General features: G+C 37.7%; 1 protein-coding gene across 1 annotated transcript in view; it reads left to right on the top strand.

The window, feature by feature from the left end:
* LOC103782442 (lipopolysaccharide-responsive and beige-like anchor protein) overlaps window positions 1–22,496 on the top strand; it is a gene marked incomplete at its 5' end in the record, with an annotated part of 52,517 nt that overhangs the window by 23,570 nt on the left and 6,451 nt on the right. Inside the window, 4 exons of the mRNA XM_008950212.1 lie at window positions 4,446–4,613; window positions 5,324–5,326; window positions 19,515–19,616; window positions 20,601–20,815. Of these exons, the coding sequence (XP_008948460.1) occupies window positions 4,446–4,613; window positions 5,324–5,326; window positions 19,515–19,616; window positions 20,601–20,815 (488 nt within the window). The remainder of the gene's footprint in view (window positions 1–4,445; window positions 4,614–5,323; window positions 5,327–19,514; window positions 19,617–20,600; window positions 20,816–22,496) is intronic.

Here is a 22,496-nt window from a genome sequence, read left to right as displayed (position 1 = left end):
CTCTTGTTTAGCCATAGCATCACACTTTGAATGTGTATGACAGGCATGCCTGTTCTTACATTGCAATTTCCACAAGCAAATGAGGTTTTGGGAAGATTTGCATACCAGGAGAATTAATTGTTCTTAGAGACCTTACTTTAATTTAGCTCTGGTTGGTTTTCAGCACTGGAGAATGGGTTTTTTTTGAGGAAATACAGCCAAGCACCACAGAAAACAGAAGTGAAGTCTTGAAATCTGGTGAAAGAATCCTTCTGAAAGCCTTTGAAAGCTGTGCTCTAATAGAAAAATTGATTTGGAGTGACCAAATTCTTTCATAGGACATAAACTGATGGATATAATGGGGGGCAGTTAAACCAGTCTGTCAGCTGGCATGTACCCAAAGTGTTGGAGTCATGCATGTGTCATGCTAGAGAGAAAAGAATCTTTCAATGTAGGAGCTACAGGAATTTAAAAGCCATGGAGCCCCAGAAAAAAAATAGGTATGATTTTTTCCCTTTCATTATCTTATAATGGGAATAGCAACCTGACTGAGAGGTACTTCTTTGGGATTAATGACCCAGCGTGGTTAATGTGTGTGTGCCATCAAGCTTTCCAGTAGGTTATTAATCCCTAGGGAATATGTTTGTCATCATTTCTGAAATATATTAGTTAATAGTGTTTTTCACACTTGGTAAACCAAAAATGTTTAAAATACTAGGATGGTCTTTAATGAAAATCTGTTAAGATTAGGACTCATGGCATGTTGTAGCATATCTGTCATTTTGTGCTTTTGAAGGCCTAAGTATAAAGAAGTTCCATTTACTTCACACTGACTGACTAGGGTTCATTATCAGACAGCTCGTTAGACCCTTCTTAGTTTCATTTTCTCATTGATGAAAATAAATTTACATAAAGGTGTGAATTCAAAGGAGGTCTTCAGAAAAGTTAGCTAGCAAAAATACATATTCAGTGTATAGTTTTGATTTATGTGAGTAGAGGACTAATTCTTTTATGTCCAAGGATACATTTTACTTTACACTTATAGAAGGAGCTTGAATGATTTGGGTAGCTTTGACCTGTATCAGTCAGAACTACAAATATCTCATTAAGTTATGTCCTTTAAAATCAGATCCACCAGGTATCTTTACTACCATAACCAATCATTACTATCATAACTATCAACTAGCCATAACTTTTATCATTACTACCATAACTAATTATGGTATAAACCACAATACAGTTGTCAAAAAAGTGGCAGAAGATTTGTGTCTCCTGTCTGTCAGTAGAGCAACTGGAGCTCTTAAATCAAAGGAATTCCAGTGGAGTTCATTTTGCTCCGAATCAAAGTGAGACTGTGGTGGTGAAATGCACTGAAGTCAGCAGAACAGCAAGGGAAAAGGAGGGTGTGAGCAGTAATGCATAGTGGCAAGTGATCACAGGGCTTGGATTCAATTATATTTTAGCACTTAGACAAAAGGGAAACCTTTTTCCTATTCAGTTTTGGGGTTGTTTGAGGTTTTTTTTTTTAACAGGAAATACTTGTAACATAAATCATGAGTTCTCAGCACAGCTAGCATAGCAGAAGCACCATAAAACCTTCCTCCATCAGGAATGATTTCTAGACAGCATTTTAGATTCAGTAGTGCAGAGACTTGAGTCTTATTTTTCTTTTAATTATTCCTAGCACAGCTGTCAGATAAAACATTAACTAGAAAATTTGTTCTGTCAAAAAGGAATATCTGAGTGCACATGGTAAATTCTGGTACTGCTGGGTAGAGAGGACAACTATTAAAGGAAACACAAAAAAAGCTGAGGAACACTTAGGAGATTAGTGATTTCTTTTTCTTTTTTTAATTAATATGAAAGAACAAAAGCTTACTTCTTGTTTTGATGGAATGGATTGAATTAGCTGCACAGTAACAAAGTAAACCTAACAAGGCAGTGCAGGTACATGAACTGTCAAACAAATAGCCTTGAAAAATGTTTGTTTTCTATAGCAGAAACTATAAACGTAGAATATAATTGAAAGAGAGCTCTCTATAACTCAGCAGTGTTTATAGCATAAACTTGTGTTCTGGAAGTATAAATCACCTCAGGTAGTTGAATACCTGTGGCTGTGCAACCAAAGAAAATATCACAGAATTAAATTATTCTCAAATCTCAGCCGTGTAATTGACAACTGGAATTTTGAGGGAAAAACCATACACTTGGCAAGATGGTTTTGTGTACTGCTGAAATGAGGTTATTTAGTCTGGGAGTGTTTCATTGCTCCTGGCTGTGAAGTTCAGTAACTTTTTCTGACTAAATCTGTCAACTCTTCAGCATCTGAGACAGTGAGGTGAGCCTGTGGCACAAGTTAAAGCCCTGGTGTGCAGAGGTGACTGCTATAAAACACTGCTACAGACTCACAGGGACGAGGCCAGGACTTGATCCCCAAATTCCTCTCATTTCTGGTACAAGGTAGATCTGCATAGTCATCTTACCTTCCAGAGTTTTACCCCATCCAGTCAGAAGAGGCTCCTGTGATAATCCTTCATTTCACAGTTTTGCTTGGAGTATTACACTTGCCTGATAAGTTTTATCAGTGTTTTATTTTAAATCTGATGTATAGATTTCCCTTAAGCAGCATCATGTTAGTGTATTTTTTCTTCATGCACTTAAGTGAATAATTCCCATTTTTTGGAGATATTAATAACTTTCTCTTGGGTTTTGGTTTTTGTTTTTGTATTTTTTTTATGTTTTTCCCCACTTCAATGCAATTCCCTTTTTGGTCTTCCCATTTTTATTCTTCTTTCCTTAGAACCACTCCCTTAAGTCTTTTATTCCTGTTGGTGTTCTTTAGCAGCTGGATAGGAATTCCATGCCTTGTACTGCCTAGAAAGAAGGCTGTGAAGTGTGTCCTACCTGGCATATTATATAATTGACTAATAATTTTTAATTCATGCACCAAAATATTATCTGAAGTTGAATTTGAGTCCAAATATTGACTTTTGTCACCACTTGTCATGTTACTCGTTATTATTTTTAAAAACTCTTCAGAACATTTTATTTCAGGTCCAGCAGTTTGCATTTCCCATTTCTTGGTGGCACGTGTTGTTAATCCATTCCAAAGCCATCACTTGCTTCTCTTCCTGTCCTTCCCCATTCTTGTTTCACCCCAAAGCACAAATGGATGCCTGGTTTTTGGGCTGAGGTCTCACACTGATGGCATCACACGTCACTCTTCCCTGTGCCATTGGATGCAGAATTTGGCCTGGCCCATGTTGGACCAAGTAGGTGCATCAGAAATGTGTGCCTGTGTCTTTTGCCCTGTCTCTACAAGAACTGCACTTGCTGGGCTTCAGCAAATCCAGTGAGGTGGATTTTGGTGCTTACATTCTTGTTTTACAGGCTCATGTATGCTGCTGGCAGCTCCCAAAATGTGTGCTGGGTAGGGACCAGTCTCTGGCAGGGTGGCCTGGCAGGGATCCACTGTGGGTGACCTTAGGTGTGATTCCTCTTCCCCCATGGCATCCACTTTAAAAAACTGTAAAAAATTTTACAGAAAACTGTAAAAAAATTTACAGTTTTCTGATAATATTATCCTGTTTAGTTAAGGTTAAAAGGTAATGGTCATATTTGTGTTTATACAGCCTCTTGAATCTAATAATTTAATCTGCTTAGGCTTTCCTTGCTTTGTAACAGTTTTGTCTTGTTAGTGGCACAAGTATTTGTCCTACATGCAATAGGGAAAGGGTTTTTTTTAAGGGTCTGTCTTCTGAGATTTTTTGAACACTGCAGAAATTCCTAAAAGAGAAGGATGCTGGTTGAAGTAATTGGCAAGTGTTTAAATGGTGATGGAAAAACCTGGGTACAGGAGTAATTCTTCTGGGTCCTAACTGTTCTGTAGCTTCTTCTGATGCTGGTTGAAGTAATTGGCAAGTGTTTAAATGGTGATGGAAAAACCTGGGTACAGGAGTAATTTTGCATCTATATCTGTTTAAGGAGATGCTCAAAAGCTGCATATCTGTATGCACTTACATGTTCTCACATTACCAAGTTCTTCTGGGTCCTAACTGTTCTGTGGCTTCTTCTCATCCTGTTTCCTGCATCGTCATCAGATTTGCATTTTTACTTGTTATTTTCATCACTAAACTTGCCTTAAACTTGCCTTAAATGAGAATCTCATCGTGTTTACTGGCTGCAAAGCAAATGCAAACAGAATGAAAAAAATACTTCTTGCATGACTAGCCTTTGAATCAAGCATAATATTTATGGACTGTAAATATTTTTTGTATGAGCTGTATGGACAACTGCACTTTTAAACAAGTTTCCACCAAATCAAGGAAAAAAATAATAATACTCTCCATTATAGTTCTTTCTGGAACCTTTTTTCAATAAAGAAAATATTCCTAGAGCACTTTATATAATTTGCCTTAGAAAGTATAAAAGCATGGTTTTGAACCAATCCATTTGATGTGTTTTAGGTAAACTGATGCAAGTGGTGTTTGGACACTGGGATGTTGTAACCTGTCTGGCTCGTTCTGAGTCCTATATTGGAGGGAATTGTTACATTCTCTCAGGATCCCGGGATGCAACGTTGCTGCTTTGGTACTGGAATGGCAAAACCAACATCATTGGTGATAACCCAAGAGGTAAGCAGGAAAACCAGGTTTTCAAGGACATTGTCTAAAAAATGGCTCGAGTAAACCCTTTGCAAGACAAAGATTTAGGTCACATTAGCTATCAGTTACACAGACAGTGGATTGTAACTTGGACTCATTTCATTGAAATGAGATGTATCATGGCCTGAGCACAACTCCTGGGTGAAAGGCCAGGGAAGTGGGATGAATTAAAGAAGCAAGCCTTCTTTAAGAAAGACTCACCTTGTACTTCCCAGAGAAATTAGTCTCTTCCATCTTGCACCACTTCCCAGGAAAACTCTTTTTACTCATGAATATTCTTTCTAAAAGAGAGAACTCAGAGTTTTCTGTGGAAAGAATGAAACACTATGACTGTCCAACCATGCTGTGCCTCCAACAGGCATGGTAGAAAGGGGAAGTGGGATGAATTAAAGAAGCAAGCCTTCTTTAAGAAAGACTCACCTTGTACTTCCCAGAGAAATTAGTCTCTCCCATCTTGCACCACTTCCCAGGAAAACTCTTTTTACTCATGAATATTCTTTCTAAAAGAGAGAACTCAGAGTTTTCTGTGGAAAGCAATGACTGTCCAACCATGCTGTGCCTGTGTTTTATAACAGGCAAGGTAGAAAGTGATCTTGTTAATATGCCAGTTTCACTCCACACTAAAAATTGGTCCCTGGTGCCCAAAGCCAAGGAGGCAGCAGACAAAACACCTGAGGGAGCCAGTTCACAGGGGTAAGAACCTCTTCAGACAGCTGGTGAGAGCTTGCACACATGAATAGAAGGGCACATCACAGCCAAAGAGTGGTCTAGGGAAGAAGAAGTGGTATATCTGGCATATATTGCAGTTATAACTTGCATGTTATCTTTCATGTGATGTAAATATTATCTGACATCTTCCCAATCTGGTAAAGTTTTGTGTTCCATGCTTAACCTGTTACTCAACTGGAGTTCCTTGAATTTGAAAAAAGAGGTGGTTTGACTGAAATTGCCTCTCGTGAACTATTCATGGGAATAGATGTGGCTAGCAGGATTTTATGAGCATCTTGAAATAAATATGGCTTTGGTTGAGGGACAGAATCTCTGGGAATGCTTTTTACATATTTTGCAATCTATCAATGTAAAGAAAATGCAAACTCTGCTTTTTGGAGAGCTTGTAAACTTGGAACGCCAAAAACTCTGTGAAAGGAACTTCAGACCTTGACAGTCTAGCAAGTTTGTAAATCTTAAAGAAAAAAACTGCCCTTTTGAGGAGAAAACCTTAAATATTTTACTAGTGTGAAGCCATGGACATCTAGCAGTTCATCTTTGCAGGTTCCTAGGCCTGTCCTAAGAAGTTCTTGTTGAGAATTTGCTCAACTGCTTTATGAACAAGACCTTGAGGCTGAAGGCTCCTGTATGACCTGAACAGATCCCATGCTGAGATTATGTACCTAGTATCTAACTAGAATAGGTAAATTTTGTTATAAACTCTTTACTATCTTCTCTCATGCAGTTTTATAACATCAAAAATTTACAGTTTTCAAAGTCCACTTTCACTACTGTTTAAAATCAAACAATAGCTACCTGGTAAGTCTCTCTTTTTCTTTTATTTTTTTTTTCCCAATCCTATTAAACTTTTACTTTTGAGGACTTGCAATGACTCCTGTGTTTACTACTTTCCATTATGAAGCTTTTTTTTGTGATAAGAGCATGACTGGAAGTCTCTGTAAGGAATTGAAATCTCATGGCACTCTCTGTAGACCTAGAGATGTGTATAGTAAAAGACAGCTTCTGCTTCAAAGAGATGGTAATCTAGGGGGGTTAATTTTTCCCAGAAATAGCTTTCTATAGGCATCTCTGTTCAGTCTTTTTTTTTTTTTTAAAAAAAAAAGGCAAATAAAAAGAGCTGTTTCTGCTTAGTCCTGATTTTGTCAGAAATGGGAAGCACCAGCAGACTTGTTGGGGTTTGAGCCCTGCGACTGTAACTGTGGCAAGCTAAAGATTTAACTTGTCTGAGGTATTTTTGTGTTTGAAGCTTATGATTTTTTAACCTCAAAATATAGTTTATTCATGCTTTCAAAGAGCATTATTCATTGGAATTTTAGATATTCTCCAAGCTGATACTTATTTCCTCTTTTTTTCCTCTGTTTAATTATCTCTCATTTCCATCTTAAAATGACTTCACAGCAACATGCATCCAATAGCACTGTACCAAATGATGCCAGAGTAGTGTCAACAAAAATAATCTAAACCAGGAGCATTTAATTCCTCTTTTCATGGTACCTGTTCCCTCTGATACACATCAATCAGCAGACTAGTAGGATCAATCTGCCCTAAACACTGTTCCACTGGGCACTCTTTGATATTCTTCATCAAGGACAATTTTGTGGCCAACTGGACTATATGAAAAAATTCTTTATGTTTTTGATTTAGCAGAGGAAATACGTTACTGAAATGTTATTTACAGTCTTTAATTTTTAACTTTTAATCTGGCTTCTTAAAGAAATTGCACCTATGCAGTCTCACTGGCTGTTTAGTCTCTCCCTAATAATTCCTGAATGCGTTCATCAGTGTAGACCCAATTTGATGAATTTAAATCTCAAAGATATGAATTCCCTACATGGGACACATCTGTTGGAAAGGATTTTTATTCTTCACAAAACAGCTTGATTACATTTAGATTAAGTCCTTTTTTTCCTTCTCAAATTAAAACCTGAAATCCAAAAACTATTCCACCGTGCTCTTTGATCCAATCTAAGGTTTTTTTCTTTCTAAATTAATTGGTTTTGAAAAGGTAGAAGCATGGCAGTACACCAGTTTGGTGCACAAGCCTGTTCTGAAGCAGAAATGTTTCTGTGGAGTATTTCTGACCAAGCCTAGGAATAAGTCAGAGCAAAGCAGACCCGAAATAGTTGTATCCTTTAGAATAGCCCTGAGACGTTTTGAGCTCACACTAATTAGCATAATTTACTGTGGAGCTGTGAAGTCACTGTGGATAGCATAAGGGGGGTTTATTTTTCTTTCTTTTTTTTAAATTTTTCTTATTTTCTTTCTTTATTTTCCATGGCATGTGGCTTGCTTTGGGGAGGAGGGGGATGTAAGAGGGAGAGGATGTAACCTGCTGCTCAGGACGCCTTGGAGCCCATGTGTGAGCTGTTTCACAGTGTTTAGGGTTGGGGTTAAAGCCCACAAGCCTTTTGCAGGTTTAGAGGCTCCAACATAACAGCAAGGTACCACTTGGGGACGTGATTTTTGGGTTCCTGAATGGGGTGGTAGAATGCTTAGAGGTTGCTGGGAGAGGGTAAAAGCTCTTCTGGGGAAAGCTGCCCAGCCTAATGCCATGGAGGTGGAGAGGAGGTGACAAGTGGGGAGTGAGGGGAGGAATTATGTGTGGTGGCTGGAGAAAAGAGATGAGAGGCTTCATTTGCATGCAAATGGTGTGCATGGCTTTGAGATCTCACTATCACTTTGAAGCTCAAGCAGCAGCTCAGTGTTTGGACATTGCCTAGGTTGCAGGATTGCATTTCACTTTGTAATCACAGAACCATAGGAAACAGGAGGGGCAAGAGCTTTGGTCACCATTCTCTTCTCCTAAAGGAGGCTTAACTGCACCAAAACCATTCTCCACTGATGTTTGTCCAGTCTTCTGTGTAAGAACTGTGGCAGATGATACATTTTTGGGCTGCAGAAGCCCTGCCATTGGCAGTGCTTTCCCAGTGTTCAGTCTTCTTTTTTGCATCAGTTGCATCCTGTCATTTCTCAACATTTCCTCATTATTTTCTCAACGAGTTCCAGTTATTTGGATCACCATGACCTGCAAATCTTTGCTCCCAGATTTAATAACCCATTTTTTTTCTGTCCTTTGCCAGAAGTCATGGTTTTCCAGACCTCTGATTTCTTTTGTGTTCCTTTCCTCTTCAGTTGTCTGTCTTCTGCAAAGTAAACAAGCAATGCAGTTGAAACCTTCCCAATAATAAGCAGAAAACAACCTGTTTTACAGATCAGTGCCTTTCACATCCCCACAGGATATCTGTGTGTTTCAAAACAGCATGACAGTGTTAATTCTTTAAGTGTATGAGCCAATATAAATTTCAGACTTTTCAGAACCACCATCCACTCCGTTGTTTCTCCTCCTCTATATAGTTTGACTTGTTTTTAAACTTTGAGTTGTCTTCTTTTTAGAAGTTTCTCCAGTTTATCAAAATGCTTTTGAATTCTTATCCTATGACATTTTTAATTCTTTAAGTAAGTGTATGAGCCAATATAAATTTCAGACTTTTCAGAACCACCATCCACTCCGTTGTTTCTCCTCCTCTATACAGTTTGACTTGTTTTTAAACTTTCTGAATTGTCTTCTTTTTAGACTGTTTCTCCAGTTTGTCAAAATGCTTTTGAATTCTTATCCTGTCCTCCAGCAAACTTGCAAATGTAATTTGCAGTCATACCCTATCAAATTAGTCATTAAAGAAAGTATTAGTACACAGTTCAGAAATGGCCATCACTGCTTTTACCATTTGTTTTGGCAATGAACAGCTTTCTGAGGATGGCTTTCCAGCTGCCTTTTCATCTGATGTAGAGAAGCATCTTCTAAAAAAGTGCATCCCTATTTTCCTGAAAAAAAATGTGGATGTGGAGCAGTGCCAGAGCCCTCACCAAAGTCAGAGTATGTGATGTCTCCCTGAACACGAGTCCTGTTACTCTGCCATTGCAAGAACAAAATTGCTTTGACAGGATTTGTTCACAGCAAATCCAAATCAGCTGTTACTCATCTCCTTGTTTTCTTCTAGGAAACTTTGCATGTGTGTGGAGATGTAAAAGTATAAATGTCCTGCCAGTATTTTTTCTGTGTGTTGGGATTAACCAGACTACTTCTCATTTTTCAGTTTTCCTTTTCCCTCTTCTTAAAAAACACAGAGTTTCTTTTAGCCTTGCAGAACCTCACCCCATATCCATCAAACAACAGTTACAACTCTGGGTTTATGTAGTTTCATAGTCAAAATATCCTCAAATCTATTATGAGGCCAGTTGAGTTCCAAACTTTGCTTTATTTAAGTATTCTCTAATTGAGAGAGCAGTTCTCACTGCTGCTTTTTGGTTGTTTAATGCTGCCTGACTAGCTGGCCTTTTTATTGAACACTTTTACAGAAAAATTTGTAAATGTGTGGCAGCATCTACTGGTATTGCTTGCTCTTCATAACAGACCAACTTCTCATAAATAAAACACCACAGTTTTTGTGTTTATAGAAAGACTCTTATTCCTGGTCTCATCGTTAGCTGCCTCTCATCTGTACTTGCCTGTCTTGGTTTTGTCCCTGCTTGCTCATCCCTTGTCTCTTGCACTGGTTCAGAAAAATCTCACTTATTTTGATCTTTCCTGACTTTCCTGTGTTTACAGTCACTGGAGAACTTTCAGTTGTGCCAGTGCCTTCTTGTCTGTCTTATCCTCTCACTGCATTGAAGTGGTTTTCACGAGTACCCTTATTACCTTCTCCTTTTTTTTTTTTCTGTAGACCTAACTCCCCATGAGATCTTACAGAATAATGTTCTGTATCTGTTGAAACCTGTCTTCCCAAAATACTTCAAAAAAAATCTTGTTGCCCTTGTTGTTTAATTGTCTTAATATTGGCCTTGTTTATAAAATGGCTTGTGCTTATAAAATAAATATTTCCATAGGTGAAGTGAAGATAAATCATAATAAATGATAAATCAAGATAAATGCTGTTCTTGCATTATAGTCATAGAACATGAAGATTCTGTTCTGTTGATTTAAAAAAATCTACAGATTCAGTCATAATTATTTTTTTAATTTTCATATTTTTAGTTTTCGTACTTCGAAAAAATGAAAAGGTGCCTAATTCAGAAATTTGACTTGCTTGATGAAGGGTTAACCAATAAAAGTGTTCAGTGCTAGTGAAATGTAGAGTCTGAACTGTGTTGCTACTACTAATAATAACATGATCTCTTCTGAATTACTGCATTGATCTTCCACACATGTGAATAGAAGAAATTATATTACCTCTTTTATATTTATCTTAATATATTCAGTGTGCACTATATGAGGTGTGCTAGAGAATTTTTTTTAGTGGTGTAGCTGAGTAGCAGGACACGTGTGAATGTAAATATGTGATTCTCTACTTAAAAAATTCCTAGATTTAACTGAGATTGTAATGAGAGGACTCATTGAAACCTTTTACTATTGCTAACAAGTAGAATATCTGAAATTCCTAAATAAGTATTAGGATACCTGAGAGACTTTTTAGCAATTAATATTATTGTAAAATTAAAGCCTTGAGACTAGAGAAATCAGTAGTTTTAATTGTATTAATAAACACAGCAAAAGATAAACCACCTGTGTTTTATCATGTGCTACACACATTTTTCACTTTGTAAATTTAAATTGTTTATAAACAAATGCTTGATAATGAATTAAGTGTATAATGCAGGTGATTTAAGCTGAAAATATGACCCAATGAGCATCTTTGTCAAAAGATAAACCACCTGTGTTTTATCAAGTGCTACACACATTTTTCACCTTGAAAATTTAAATTGTTTATAAACGAATGCTTGATAATGAATTATTTAAGTGTATAATGCAGGTGATTTAAACAAAAGATAAACCACCTGTGTTTTATCATGTGCTACACACATTTTTCACTTTGTAAATTTAAATTGTTTATAAACAAATGCTTGATAATGAATTAAGTGTATAATGCAGGTGATTTAAGCTGAAAATATGACCCAATGAGCATCTTTGTGTGTTGGCTGATTGATTAAAGATTCCCCCATCCTTATCCTCATCTTGAATTAATCTACCTCTTGATTCCCAAGTTTCTGCATGATCTGGACTTTTAGTTGAAGTTTCAAACCCAAGGATAATAGAGCAGATCAGGTTCCACATTTCTAAAGAGTGTTCATAGTGTAAATATTTATTTAGAATTGTAATTATTATTTTCTAAAGAATGAAATAAAATTTTGGAAGTGGTTTCCATAACAACTTCTTGTCTTAAAAAAAATTAACTGGGAAATAGAATCTCATCTGTCAGTGTTCCCTTTTGCATTTATCCTGCTAAGTAGCAGAGGTATTAAAACCTCCATAAATCAGTAAGCACGTTAGTGGGTAATGGAAGTGCTGCTGTTACTGTTAATTTCTGTCAGATTGGTGAACCACTCTCTACCAGAACAGCTAAAAATCTGCAGAGCCTCCAAACAGTGAAAGATCTTTAGAGTAGCTGTTGAGAGGGTGGATGCTGCTCACTGTAGTCACTCTTCAGTGTTGCTCTCTGCCAGTGCACTGAGTTTAAAAAACACTCTGGATGTGCTCTGTTGGCTCTTCAGGAACACATTTATTATTTTACTTCTACACCTTATATTATTGTGTGAATACCTCTTCAAAAAAAGCTGTTCAATAATTCAATATCATTTTATCACTGCGAGCATAACAAACACTCTTTGTTTCTCAGAAATGGCTGGACAGGGCAGCAGGATATATAAAGCAAGAATCCTTTGGCACCATCTGCTGGCATTGAGCTGAAAGCTGATCTTGGGACTGACTCGTATTTATTACCAAAAAAAACCCCCAAATTTCATTTGTAGTATAATTTTTATCATTTTAATTAAAATTATAATGAGAAAATACAATGTGAATTCAAAGTTAACATATGAACTGATAGAGAAGTAGGTCAGGAGTGTTTTGCTCTGTTATATTTTTCTAGTCCTGTTGTAAGTCAAATTCAATAAATTTTAATTCCTAGAGAAGAGCCACAAGGCTTAGAAGAGTATCTGTAACATGTTTTGAAAAGGCTAGCAAAAAACTAACGTTTTCTGCCTAACATTTATTGCATTATTTGATGTTAATCTTGAAAGTCTCATGAAAGTTTAATAGATAGAGGCCTTGATGTTGTAACTGGTGCTACAATTCCTGTTGTAGCCAGTGCAGCAAGTCCTGGGACTATCTGAATGGATCTGAAATAGAGCCTTTAATGATACAGCTCCTAAATGTCACTGTCAGTTCTTTTTTAAACAGTAACACGTCGATAGGTCAGAGGGGTTGAGGCCTCATTCCTCCAGCTACTCCATAAATCACATCTGAATAGTGGTTCTAGCCTCCAAATATTGAAACTGGAAAAAGATGAGGTTTAACAGGTGGATGGATTCTGTGTCTGGAAATCTGCAACGCTGCTGCATAAGCAATATAATTTTGTATTTATATGATGTTGAGAAAGTCATGGAGAGATATGAGGACATGGTCTTCATTGAAAAGAACTTGCAATAGAATTCACTGATGGTTGAGAAAGCATTTAAATAGTCACCATGTTTTGGTAGTGCTGAGCATCTGAGTTTGTGTGCTATCAATATTTCTAGTGGCTAAAAGCACGTCCTGCAATGTTAATTAAGCACAGGACCTGTGTCATCCTTGTTAGCAGCTGCCTAGGAGATTGTTTTAGGATTCACCAATCAGAGGAATTACAAGTAGCACTGTGGAGCAGGTTTTGAGGCACAGTCCAGATGCAGTTGAAGGCAGGATGGACTTTGAGGCTGCAAACAGAAAAAGAGTTGGGATGCTGCTTTTTTGGCAGCATCCAGCTTCAGGTGTCACTGAAACTGTAAGCATGGAGTTCTCCAGAAGGATGGAGGGTATTTAGTGCTTCAGGATGTAATGCAGACCTTTGAGTTCCAGGAAAAACAATGCTGTATTTACAACTTGTAGCTAATAGTGGATGTGGTAAAAGGGATTATATGTGGTGAATGAACACAACTTAATGTGCACAGTGGTGGGAAAATAGACTAATTGTAGCTAATAGTGGATGTGGTAAAAGGGATTATATGTGGTGAATGAACACAACTTAATGTGCACCATATGCACAGTGGTGGGAAAATGGGCTCATAGATCCCAATTCTTTATCTTGTTTGGTTGCTGGGGGGAGAAGAACAACAAACACATTTAGTTCATGTAAGAAAGGAGGAGTACAAAAAATACAATATAGTCTAAAATCAAATTACCAATTTAAATATTATAAACATGATTTGGTCAATACAATAATCTTAATTTGGGGAAGAAATTATTTTGTAAGCGTTTCTGGATCTAAATTCTGTTAATACTGGCATCACAGGGATAAGCAGTGCTCCTCTAAGTGCAAGAATATACTAAGTAATTAGAATTATGGCCTGCTTCATTGAAAAAGTATCTTTTTTTAAAAAAAAAAGCTAATTTATGCATGCTTTGAGCTTGGTTTATGGCATTGGTCTTCCCAGGCACGTCGATACGTAAAAGTGGCAAGCATACATCTGGTACCAACACACTGCAGGTGCACAGGCTTGAGAACAACTTTCCAAAAGCAATGAAATAGCTAAAGCACAGACTTTCATGTTTGCTGCTGTGGAACAGTATTGTTTTGCAGTGAGATTTAAAAAAAAAATAAAAAATTGTTATTTTAATAGCCAAAAAACCTCCAAGGCACCTGTCAAGTTGAGCTGAATTCTCCTATGAATCCTCCCATGTCAGATTATTTCCTGCTGGTGGTGTTAAATACTATAAAGTTTCAACTAGTGACCAGTTTCAGCATGTTGTAAGAGGTCTTTTTTCTTACAACAATTCTTCAGGAAGTGCTATTTCTGATTTAAATAGTTGCTTGGCTTCGGGTGGTTGTTTTGGGTGTTTTTTTTCATTTTCTGTTGAGGTTTATTGGTTTCTTTCTTGGACTCACTAGGTAACAGAATAGTTATAACTGCAAACCACAAGACAGATATATGAAGAAATGAGATTATTTTTAAACAAAAAAAAAGCCTCTTCATAAAGCTGCTTTAAAACTTTGTCAGACAAAAAAGACAGTGTTTTAAAACTTCAAAGCTTATATTTAAATAGCAGTTAATGAAGTCGGGATGGTGCAAATATTAAAATATTAATGTAAGCTGCCCCTGAATATATTCACCTGCAGATACTTTCCAGGGGCTTCAGAAAGGTCTGTGTTTGATGGGAGGAGTCCTCCTGAATGACTTCCAGGACTTCCAGCAGATGAATTCCCCAGTCAGGGTGAACCCATTCCAGAAAGCTTCATCTGGCACATGGTGTAGGAATGAAGAGACTCAGCATTATTAACTTTTGAAGTCTGAATTGTAATATCCAATTCATGGAGGCCTGTTAAATCTTTCCTGTGTTTATTTTGGGAACATAGTGAACCTGTTCTGACACAACGTGCATGAAAACTCTTGTGTTAGTAGTGAGTCAGTGTTAGTCACCTGTTGCACAGTGTGGGGAGGAGTAAAGTCTTTCCCAGGTTGTCTATGCTGAAATGGATTCTACAAGGTAAATCTAATCTCTTTTTTCTTTTCTGAACAAATGTAAGAACACTATAGCAACTTCTGCCTGCCATGGTTTTAGATTTTGCTTCAGGATATGTTGATATATTACTCAAATTTCCTGTTCCTTTTCTGGAAGATGTGTTTGGAAGGTGTTTTTTTGCAAACCCAAAACTTACATCTAGGCATAAGGTTGTACTTTCTGTTGTAACAAAACAAAGTCTGTACAGATGGGAGGAGGTAGTTTGAAGGAATGAGAGGAAATACTGATGGGGTGTCATGAGAAGAAAACAACAATGAAGTTCTTCTTTAGTATGAAAAGATTACATCGTTAGAGAAAAATGCATATTTACAAAGGAGAGATTAATCAGAGTGAGGTTCCAGGAGTCCTTCAGCAATATTGTGTGGTATTGCTTTTGTGAGACCTCAAACTCATCAAAGAGCTGGTCTGTGCATCACTGAAAGGGGTTTTTAATCAGCTGGCTGTTATTTAAATGTTCACTGTATGTGATCTATAAATAACTTCAATACACAGAGTTTGTATAATATTTGACAGTCATCACTTTTATGTAATTACACCCTGAAAACTGCTGTATAATCAACACAGCAGCCTAGCAGCTAATTAGTTTTCTTGACTGACTTACATTTTGCTGAAAGCCTTTTTCTCCAAATGTCATATATTCTGCAAGTACATTTGTGCTTCTCAAGCTGGTTCCCAGCCTTTCATTGTTTTCCTCAGTTTTTATCATACGAAGCAGCTTCAAAATTGTGAAATTTGTAAAATGACCTTTAGAAGACTTTTCTAGCATATGGGATTTGGTTTGGTTGATGTATCCTTCTGAGAAAAGTCCTCATGCACTTATTTGCTCCAGAAGTAGGTTTAACTAGATTAACTGTTGCTTCATCTAATTCAAATTTTATATTGACATAAAATCACATAATTAATTTTCCATTTAAAAGTGCCCTACAGCCTCTTGTAGAATAATAATTTAGAAATGACTGTTTGGCTGTCTGCGACTTATCATAATTAATTCTCTTCTCAGCATAAAACATAAAAAGGAGCATACTCAGATATTTTATATCTCTATGTATTGCATAATGTTATCTCACCCAGAAACAGCAGAAAGAGCATGTCATATTTCATTGTGAGATAAGTTCTCCATTCAACTTCTAGTTGGATTTCCTTTTAGGGAGAGACTTTTCTTTCAATGAGTTCATATCTTCAGCTCAGCTCTTAGAGCTCAGGGCTGCAAAGAAAGAAAGGGGTCGTTTGGGGAATTTACTGATGGGTTTAAGATGACACGGTCCTGCTTTGGTTTGGAATATCACAGAAGCTGGAAGAATAGCAGAGGAAGAACCAGCAAAACCAGACAATTTCTTGTGACCCAGTGAGGCAGATCTGGGATGTCTTTAAACTGGAGGAAAGTTCTGACTTTGCTCTGAGCCCACTGTTCCTTTTTAAACGTGGTTTAACATTTTTTCACTGAAATATTGCCACAAGCTGACATGAGATCGTGTGCTCTTCTTTTATCTCCTGAAGCTTGAATTTGATGATTTAAAATCTACTTTAGTCACTTAAGGAGGAGTGATATTTTATGCTGTTTTCTGGGGGGAAGCAGCTTTGCAGAAATTATTTATTGGAATGCAGGAGTGTTCATTTGGAGTAATTCGAATGGTTCCTGCAAAGGTAAAATATTATGTCCATTACTGGAAAATAACTTTATGTGTACCTTTTGTGACTTAAATAAATCATGGATGACATTTGCTGCAACGTGAATGTGGCATTAAGATTCTTACAGCATTCAACCATCCAGCAGTGGTGTAAACTGAGGATATTATTATAGACTATGCTGAGAAAAGCACATTGTGGAGCTGTTGTGTCTTGGTTATTAGGGCAAGGATTTAACTATCTTTAATTTCGTTTGACTTGTTCATCTTCCTTAAGGATCTCCATAAAGATGCACCAAGTATTCTTTTCAGTCCTTAGTTAGGGTTTGCATCAGTGGTCGTAAACCTGCTTAGTGGACAAAGACTTTCCTTCCTTTGAAGTCACTTCCCCAGCTTTTCAAAAGGTCTGCGAGCCCCTTCCCCTAAAACAATTTAGAGAAGTTTGAAGTGGTGCCCCTTAAACCAGCAACAAAATAAAATTTTCTCTTGGCATTATTGAAAACCATGACAATCTGCTGAAGCAGCAACAGTTTAAAAGCTTTTAAAGAAATCTGTTCTGCTCTATGACCAGCTTTTAAGTTGACCCCATTATTTGGAAAATCAGAGGCTTGGAAGCCCCTAAATACTTGACATTCTTATCAAAGGAGTCAGCCTGACTTCTCACAGGGCTCCTCTTTTACAGTATTTATTCAAGTCTGAATTTCTTTAGAGATACTATTCAGATTTCTTAAATTCTTTTTGTGCATTAAAGTGTTTCTTTAGGGCAGATGTAATTTAGTGAATAGTTGATAGAATTTATGAAACCCTGATCCTGCAACCCCTGGACTAACACTCTGTCATGTTTGAAGTCAAGGCCACATTATAAAAAGATTGTGAACATTACTTAGATAACTTTTCTGTGGATTGTGACAAATTTCTATGCTCAGTTTTTACTTATTTTAAGAATCCTATCTCCTACATTTTATGTGTCTTGTTTCTGGCAGCTTACCACAGGTAAAGCCTTGCAGTAACATTGCTGTAAGAAATACCTTTACTATAAGGATTTTGTTTCTTTGAACCTCCTCATAATTCATTCAGATTTTGCTTCTTATAACTCCTAACTCTAACATTTAAAACTTCTTTGATTTCAAGTTTCATTAGCATGTGTAGTGTATAATTAGATTAGTTGCTTACTGATCTGTGCAAGTATGTGTTCAATGCAATCTTTGAAAGCAGAAGAAAGCAAAATAAAGCAATAAAAACACAAATCTAGATTTTTTGCTAACATAGGCAGCTCATTTAAAAGAAAACAAACTAACAAGAACGCTGAATGCACAAAGCTGCCACCTCTTCTGTGGCTTGGGGACAACAGGGAGAAAGAAATTACAATTAAATTGTTACTGGATAGTGGGACTTATGGCTGCTCTTACATTTTTCCCTAAAGCAGCAGATTTGTGGTTTATTTACCCAACCTTCATTTATGACTCTTCTCAGGTGCCTGCCCCAAGTTTAGGTGAGCAAAGTGCAACAGAGCAAACTCTCTAAAAGCTTTGTGAGTGCTCACAGGATCAGCCACCTGAGTACCTAGAGGACATTCACTTCTAATTTATTGGGAGTTTTTCCTTTGTTTACTTTTCAATATTTTGTATTATGGCTTTTAATTATAGATTTTAGCCGTAACAGCAGAATAAATCAAAATTTTGAGAGGTCAAAATCTGCGATTTGATACCTTGTTGTAGATTATGACATTTTCTAAAACCCCATTTGAATGTGGCAGCTCCACAGACAGCCTGGGAGGCATTGCAAATGGTCTGACTGAAAACAGAAGGTGTGGAGAGTAAGCCAAGCTTTTATTTATGCAAGCCCAAATCTACACTTCTTTTCCACAGGAAAAAAAAACCTCAGATTTTGTTGTTTTGGTTTTGTTTGGGTTTTTTTTCTCATAAAACTATCTCCTGTTTTTGAAGTAAAAAAGGTTTTGACTTTACCACTGTTTTACTGCCTTGCTGGTATCTCTCATATAATTTATTGAGAAGTGAAATTATTCCCTGCTGCTTAAAAACTTGTCTAATCCTATTTGAAACTACGTGATAACATTGCCCAAGGTACATCCCTTAGAGTTTAAATGCTTCATAAAATGCTGTGAATGAACTAATTACGTGGTAATACAGAACTAACATTGTGATGTCCATGAAATGCCAGCACCCTCGAAGAGGGTGATCAGTGGAGTTATAAAGCTATTTATTTGAAGAGCTTTATAGTATTTACTTACCCATTCTGTGTCTTGACCTGGGGAAGACTTTTTTTCCTTTATATGTGTGAGTTTTACAGCTTCTTTTTCTTAATGGCATTCATATATGTTTGGTTACAAAAAGAATGTAAAAAAAAATGGAGTTTTATTTGTTCTTGTTGCAGGGAGGTGCCTAATAGGAGCAGTGGTAATTAATGGTGGTTTGATTTTGCAAAGTCATCTGAAATTCAAACTGATGATGGTCCCAGCTCCCCATCTTACAAAGAATCAGGCAGCAGGCTGAGGTCCTAACACTGTCACTAGGTGACTAAAATCAGTCAGTGGGCTTCTTGTTTCATCTCCAGGCACTGTAGTTGGTCTCCTCTCAGTACCTGTCATGATTTAGTTGCCTTTACTCATGCCTGTTTTAGGAAAAGGTAGTCATGACTTCTTCCACAAAAAACCCTATAATAGAGGCAGAGACACAGGGATGGGAAGATGCAAACCTGTGTGCTCCAGCTTCTCCCTGGTTTTCCTGCACACCTTGCTGTCATGTCAAGGTGTGTGGGGGTGTGCAGGCTGAGCTCCTGGTGCACACTGTCTGGAGCTGAGCACAGAACAGCCACGTGCAAGCAGCAGCCCAGAACTGATCTGTAAGGAACATGAACTCCCAGAGCAAGGAGCCCTGGGTGATGGAAAGCAGTGATTCCACAGACAGATTGTAACCAAGGGTTGCTGTTATTGTCTTTTCACTGCAGGTGATTTTGCAACCCCTCGAGCTGTTTTGACAGGACATGACTATGAGATCACCTGTGCCACCATTTGTGCTGAGCTTGGCCTGGTAATAAGTGGTTCCAAAGGTAAGGCAGCTGCTGTCCTTGGGTTCTGTCCAGGAGGCTGTAATCCTAATGCAGAAAGGAGTATGGCCTCACCTGGCAGAACTGAGTAACTTTTTGGTGGTTTCATTTCTAAGCCTTTGTTTGTTGCTATGGAATTTGAAACCTCCTCTTAAACATGTTAAAGCTGAGGATTATTCAGGTGTTTAGAAGGAGAAGCAACCACAATTTCCCTATTGTAGCCTGATTACTCTTTCTTTTTGTTTACCCAGTGTGTAATTGCTTACAGCATAGAGTTATAAATTAAATTTATATGATACATATATATATGAATTATAAAGAATCATGTTGATTCCCTGGGTGTTGTTTCTAATTCTCCTTTCTACTGCTCCCCATTTATTTTTCAACTAAAGATTTCTTAGAATTGGAATCTTTTTGCTTTAGTCTTTCCAAAGTACATCCTCTGAGGAATCTTTCCACATGGGGTGTACTCACCATATGCACATTTGTGCACTTCTGTTTCATGCCTTTCTGTGAGCACTTGAGGATTGCATGCAAAGCAGGTATTGCTCCAAGTATATTAGAAAGGAGATACTTATTGGATCATGTATGGGTTAAATTGAAACAAGAATAAACACTTCTAGAGTACCTACATATATAAATTCATTACACTGACCTCTCTGTGTCTTTGTATTTTGAAAATCCCATTTTAGGATTCAGTACCTTTATTTTTGTGCTCTCAAAATCAAATACTACCAGTTTTAAAAGAAAATCCACAAAAGAAAATCCATTAGGTCTCTAAGTAGCTTTGATAGGTGTTCTAAAATCCTCAATACAAAGCTTTTAAGGGACAAGCTGTTCACTCTGCTCTCTGGCTATCCACTTAAACATGGTAAAAATAATGATTATGTATTCTAATAGTGATTACCTAAGTCATTAGTTATTATTCTGACATAAGATGTCTTTAAATGTGAGTGAGTAACCAGAGGTTTTATTGTGTCTGGTTAGAAGGACCATGTCTCATACATTCTATGAATGGAGATCTCCTGAGGACTTTGGAAGGTCCAGAAACGTTAACGGGTCCCGAGAACTGCCTGAGACCAAAACTCATCCAAGCCTCCAGAGAAGGGCACTGTGTCATATATTATGAAAACGGCCTCTTCTGTGTCTTCAGTGTGAATGGCAGACTTCAAGCCACTATGGAAACAGACGACAAGATCAGGGTGAGTGGACTCAGCTGTGTCCTCAGGACTGTCAGCTCCAGGATCAGGGAAAGCTGTTGATGTTGGAGCTGTGTGGAGACTCTTTCAACAGCCAGGCCATAGAAATAGGTGGTACTAGGTCATCATAGCAGCAGTCAGAAAAAAATATAGTTAAGGAGACCATATACTTCTTAATAGTGCTGGTTTTAATTTTAAAATAACTGTTTATGTAGTGAGGAATATCCTGCAGGCATTTCCTTGAACTGAAGAATACCAACATGACCAATGGCTGACCAGGAGAAGCCAGGCCACTGCTTTGCTTCTGAGTCTGAAGGCAGGAGGTCGTTTGACATGCTGGTCTGGATGTTGGCTTTCCCTTTTTTGGCATCTCTGTCTACATTCCATCATCTTAGCTTCAGCTAGCATGTGTTGTGATAAGCCTCAGGACGTTTCTACGTGTATATTTCAACTCTTTAGCCCTTTGGCATTTGCTGGGCAGGCAGCTAGGTTCCACAGCTTTAGCTGCAAGAGACATGGAGTAGGCCCAAAAATATGCAGGAGGCATTTAAAACTCATGGGTTTATGGAAATTATAATACAAAGTGCAGGTCTTTTGACAGTTTCCATGAAATAGTACCTATGGAGCAGAGCAGGACCTGCCAGCTGTGCTGCACTTAAGCAGAAATGTCAAAAGAATACTTTCCTCAAATTAAAAATATTCCCACTTTTTCCTTGACTGAGAAAGAAAGGGAAAGGAAGAGAAAAAAAATGAAGCCAGATGACATTGCTGGGTGAGCATTCAGGCTGCCTGAATGCTCTGAAGTTGTGGTCTCTATGCCAGTGGCCATGGTCTGAGGGGCACAGACTCACAGGAGGGTTGAGGCTTGAAGGGACCTCTGAAAACAAAGGTCAAGCAGGGTCATCTAGAAGAAGCTGCCCAGGACTGTGTCCACACAGCTTCCAACTGTCTCCAAGGATGGAGATTCTAGAGCCTCTCTGGACAACCTTTGACAATGCTCACTCATCCTCATAGTAAATAAGTTTCCTATTAAAAAATAGTTTCCTATTCCTATATTTAATAGTTTCCTATTAAAAACAAACCCTATTTAACTATTAAACATCAGCAGGAGGAGACTTCTGTTGTTGTAAGCATACAGCAGTACTGTTAACTCCAAGCTGACTTCCAGAATCTGATGGAAGAGTCCAGCAGCTCAGCTGCTGGGATTTCTAATGTTTTCTTGGGTTAAAGCCTGTAAAAAGTTTTTCCTCTCTTTGGGTTAGGTGTTTCAGGAAGCAAATGCCTCTTCACCCTCGTGTTGTTTTACAGAATGACTGGAATTCTTTCAGATGCTGTGCAAAATTTGGAGCATTTTTAAATGTGCACTTGTTCTTCTCCTGGTTATTCATATTAGTTCTTAAGATGGAAGTATAGGTCAGTATATTAGAATTTTGATCTTCATTATTTCCATTTTATACCTCACACAGAACAGTGAATGCTCCATGACTGATGAAATCTCCCATGAAATTCAGTGTATTCCACTTAAAACCTTCTAAAACTGTTGCATGCTACACTCTGCTAGTCCAGCATCCCTATGTTCTCAGTGTCTGATGGGTGGGTGCTGGAATATGCAGAAAGATCTCTCTGTGTAGGTCTCTTTTCCATAGTGAGGGTGCTGCCTGCAGGGGTAGGAGGGCATTTGATC

The sequence above is a fragment of the Merops nubicus genome, unplaced genomic scaffold (assembly GCF_000691845.1).
Source record: "Merops nubicus isolate BGI_N331 unplaced genomic scaffold, ASM69184v1 scaffold852, whole genome shotgun sequence".
NCBI lineage: Eukaryota > Metazoa > Chordata > Aves > Coraciiformes > Meropidae > Merops > Merops nubicus.
The sequence above is the reverse complement of the archived record's forward strand: the minus strand, read 5'-3'. Positions and strand labels throughout refer to the sequence as shown.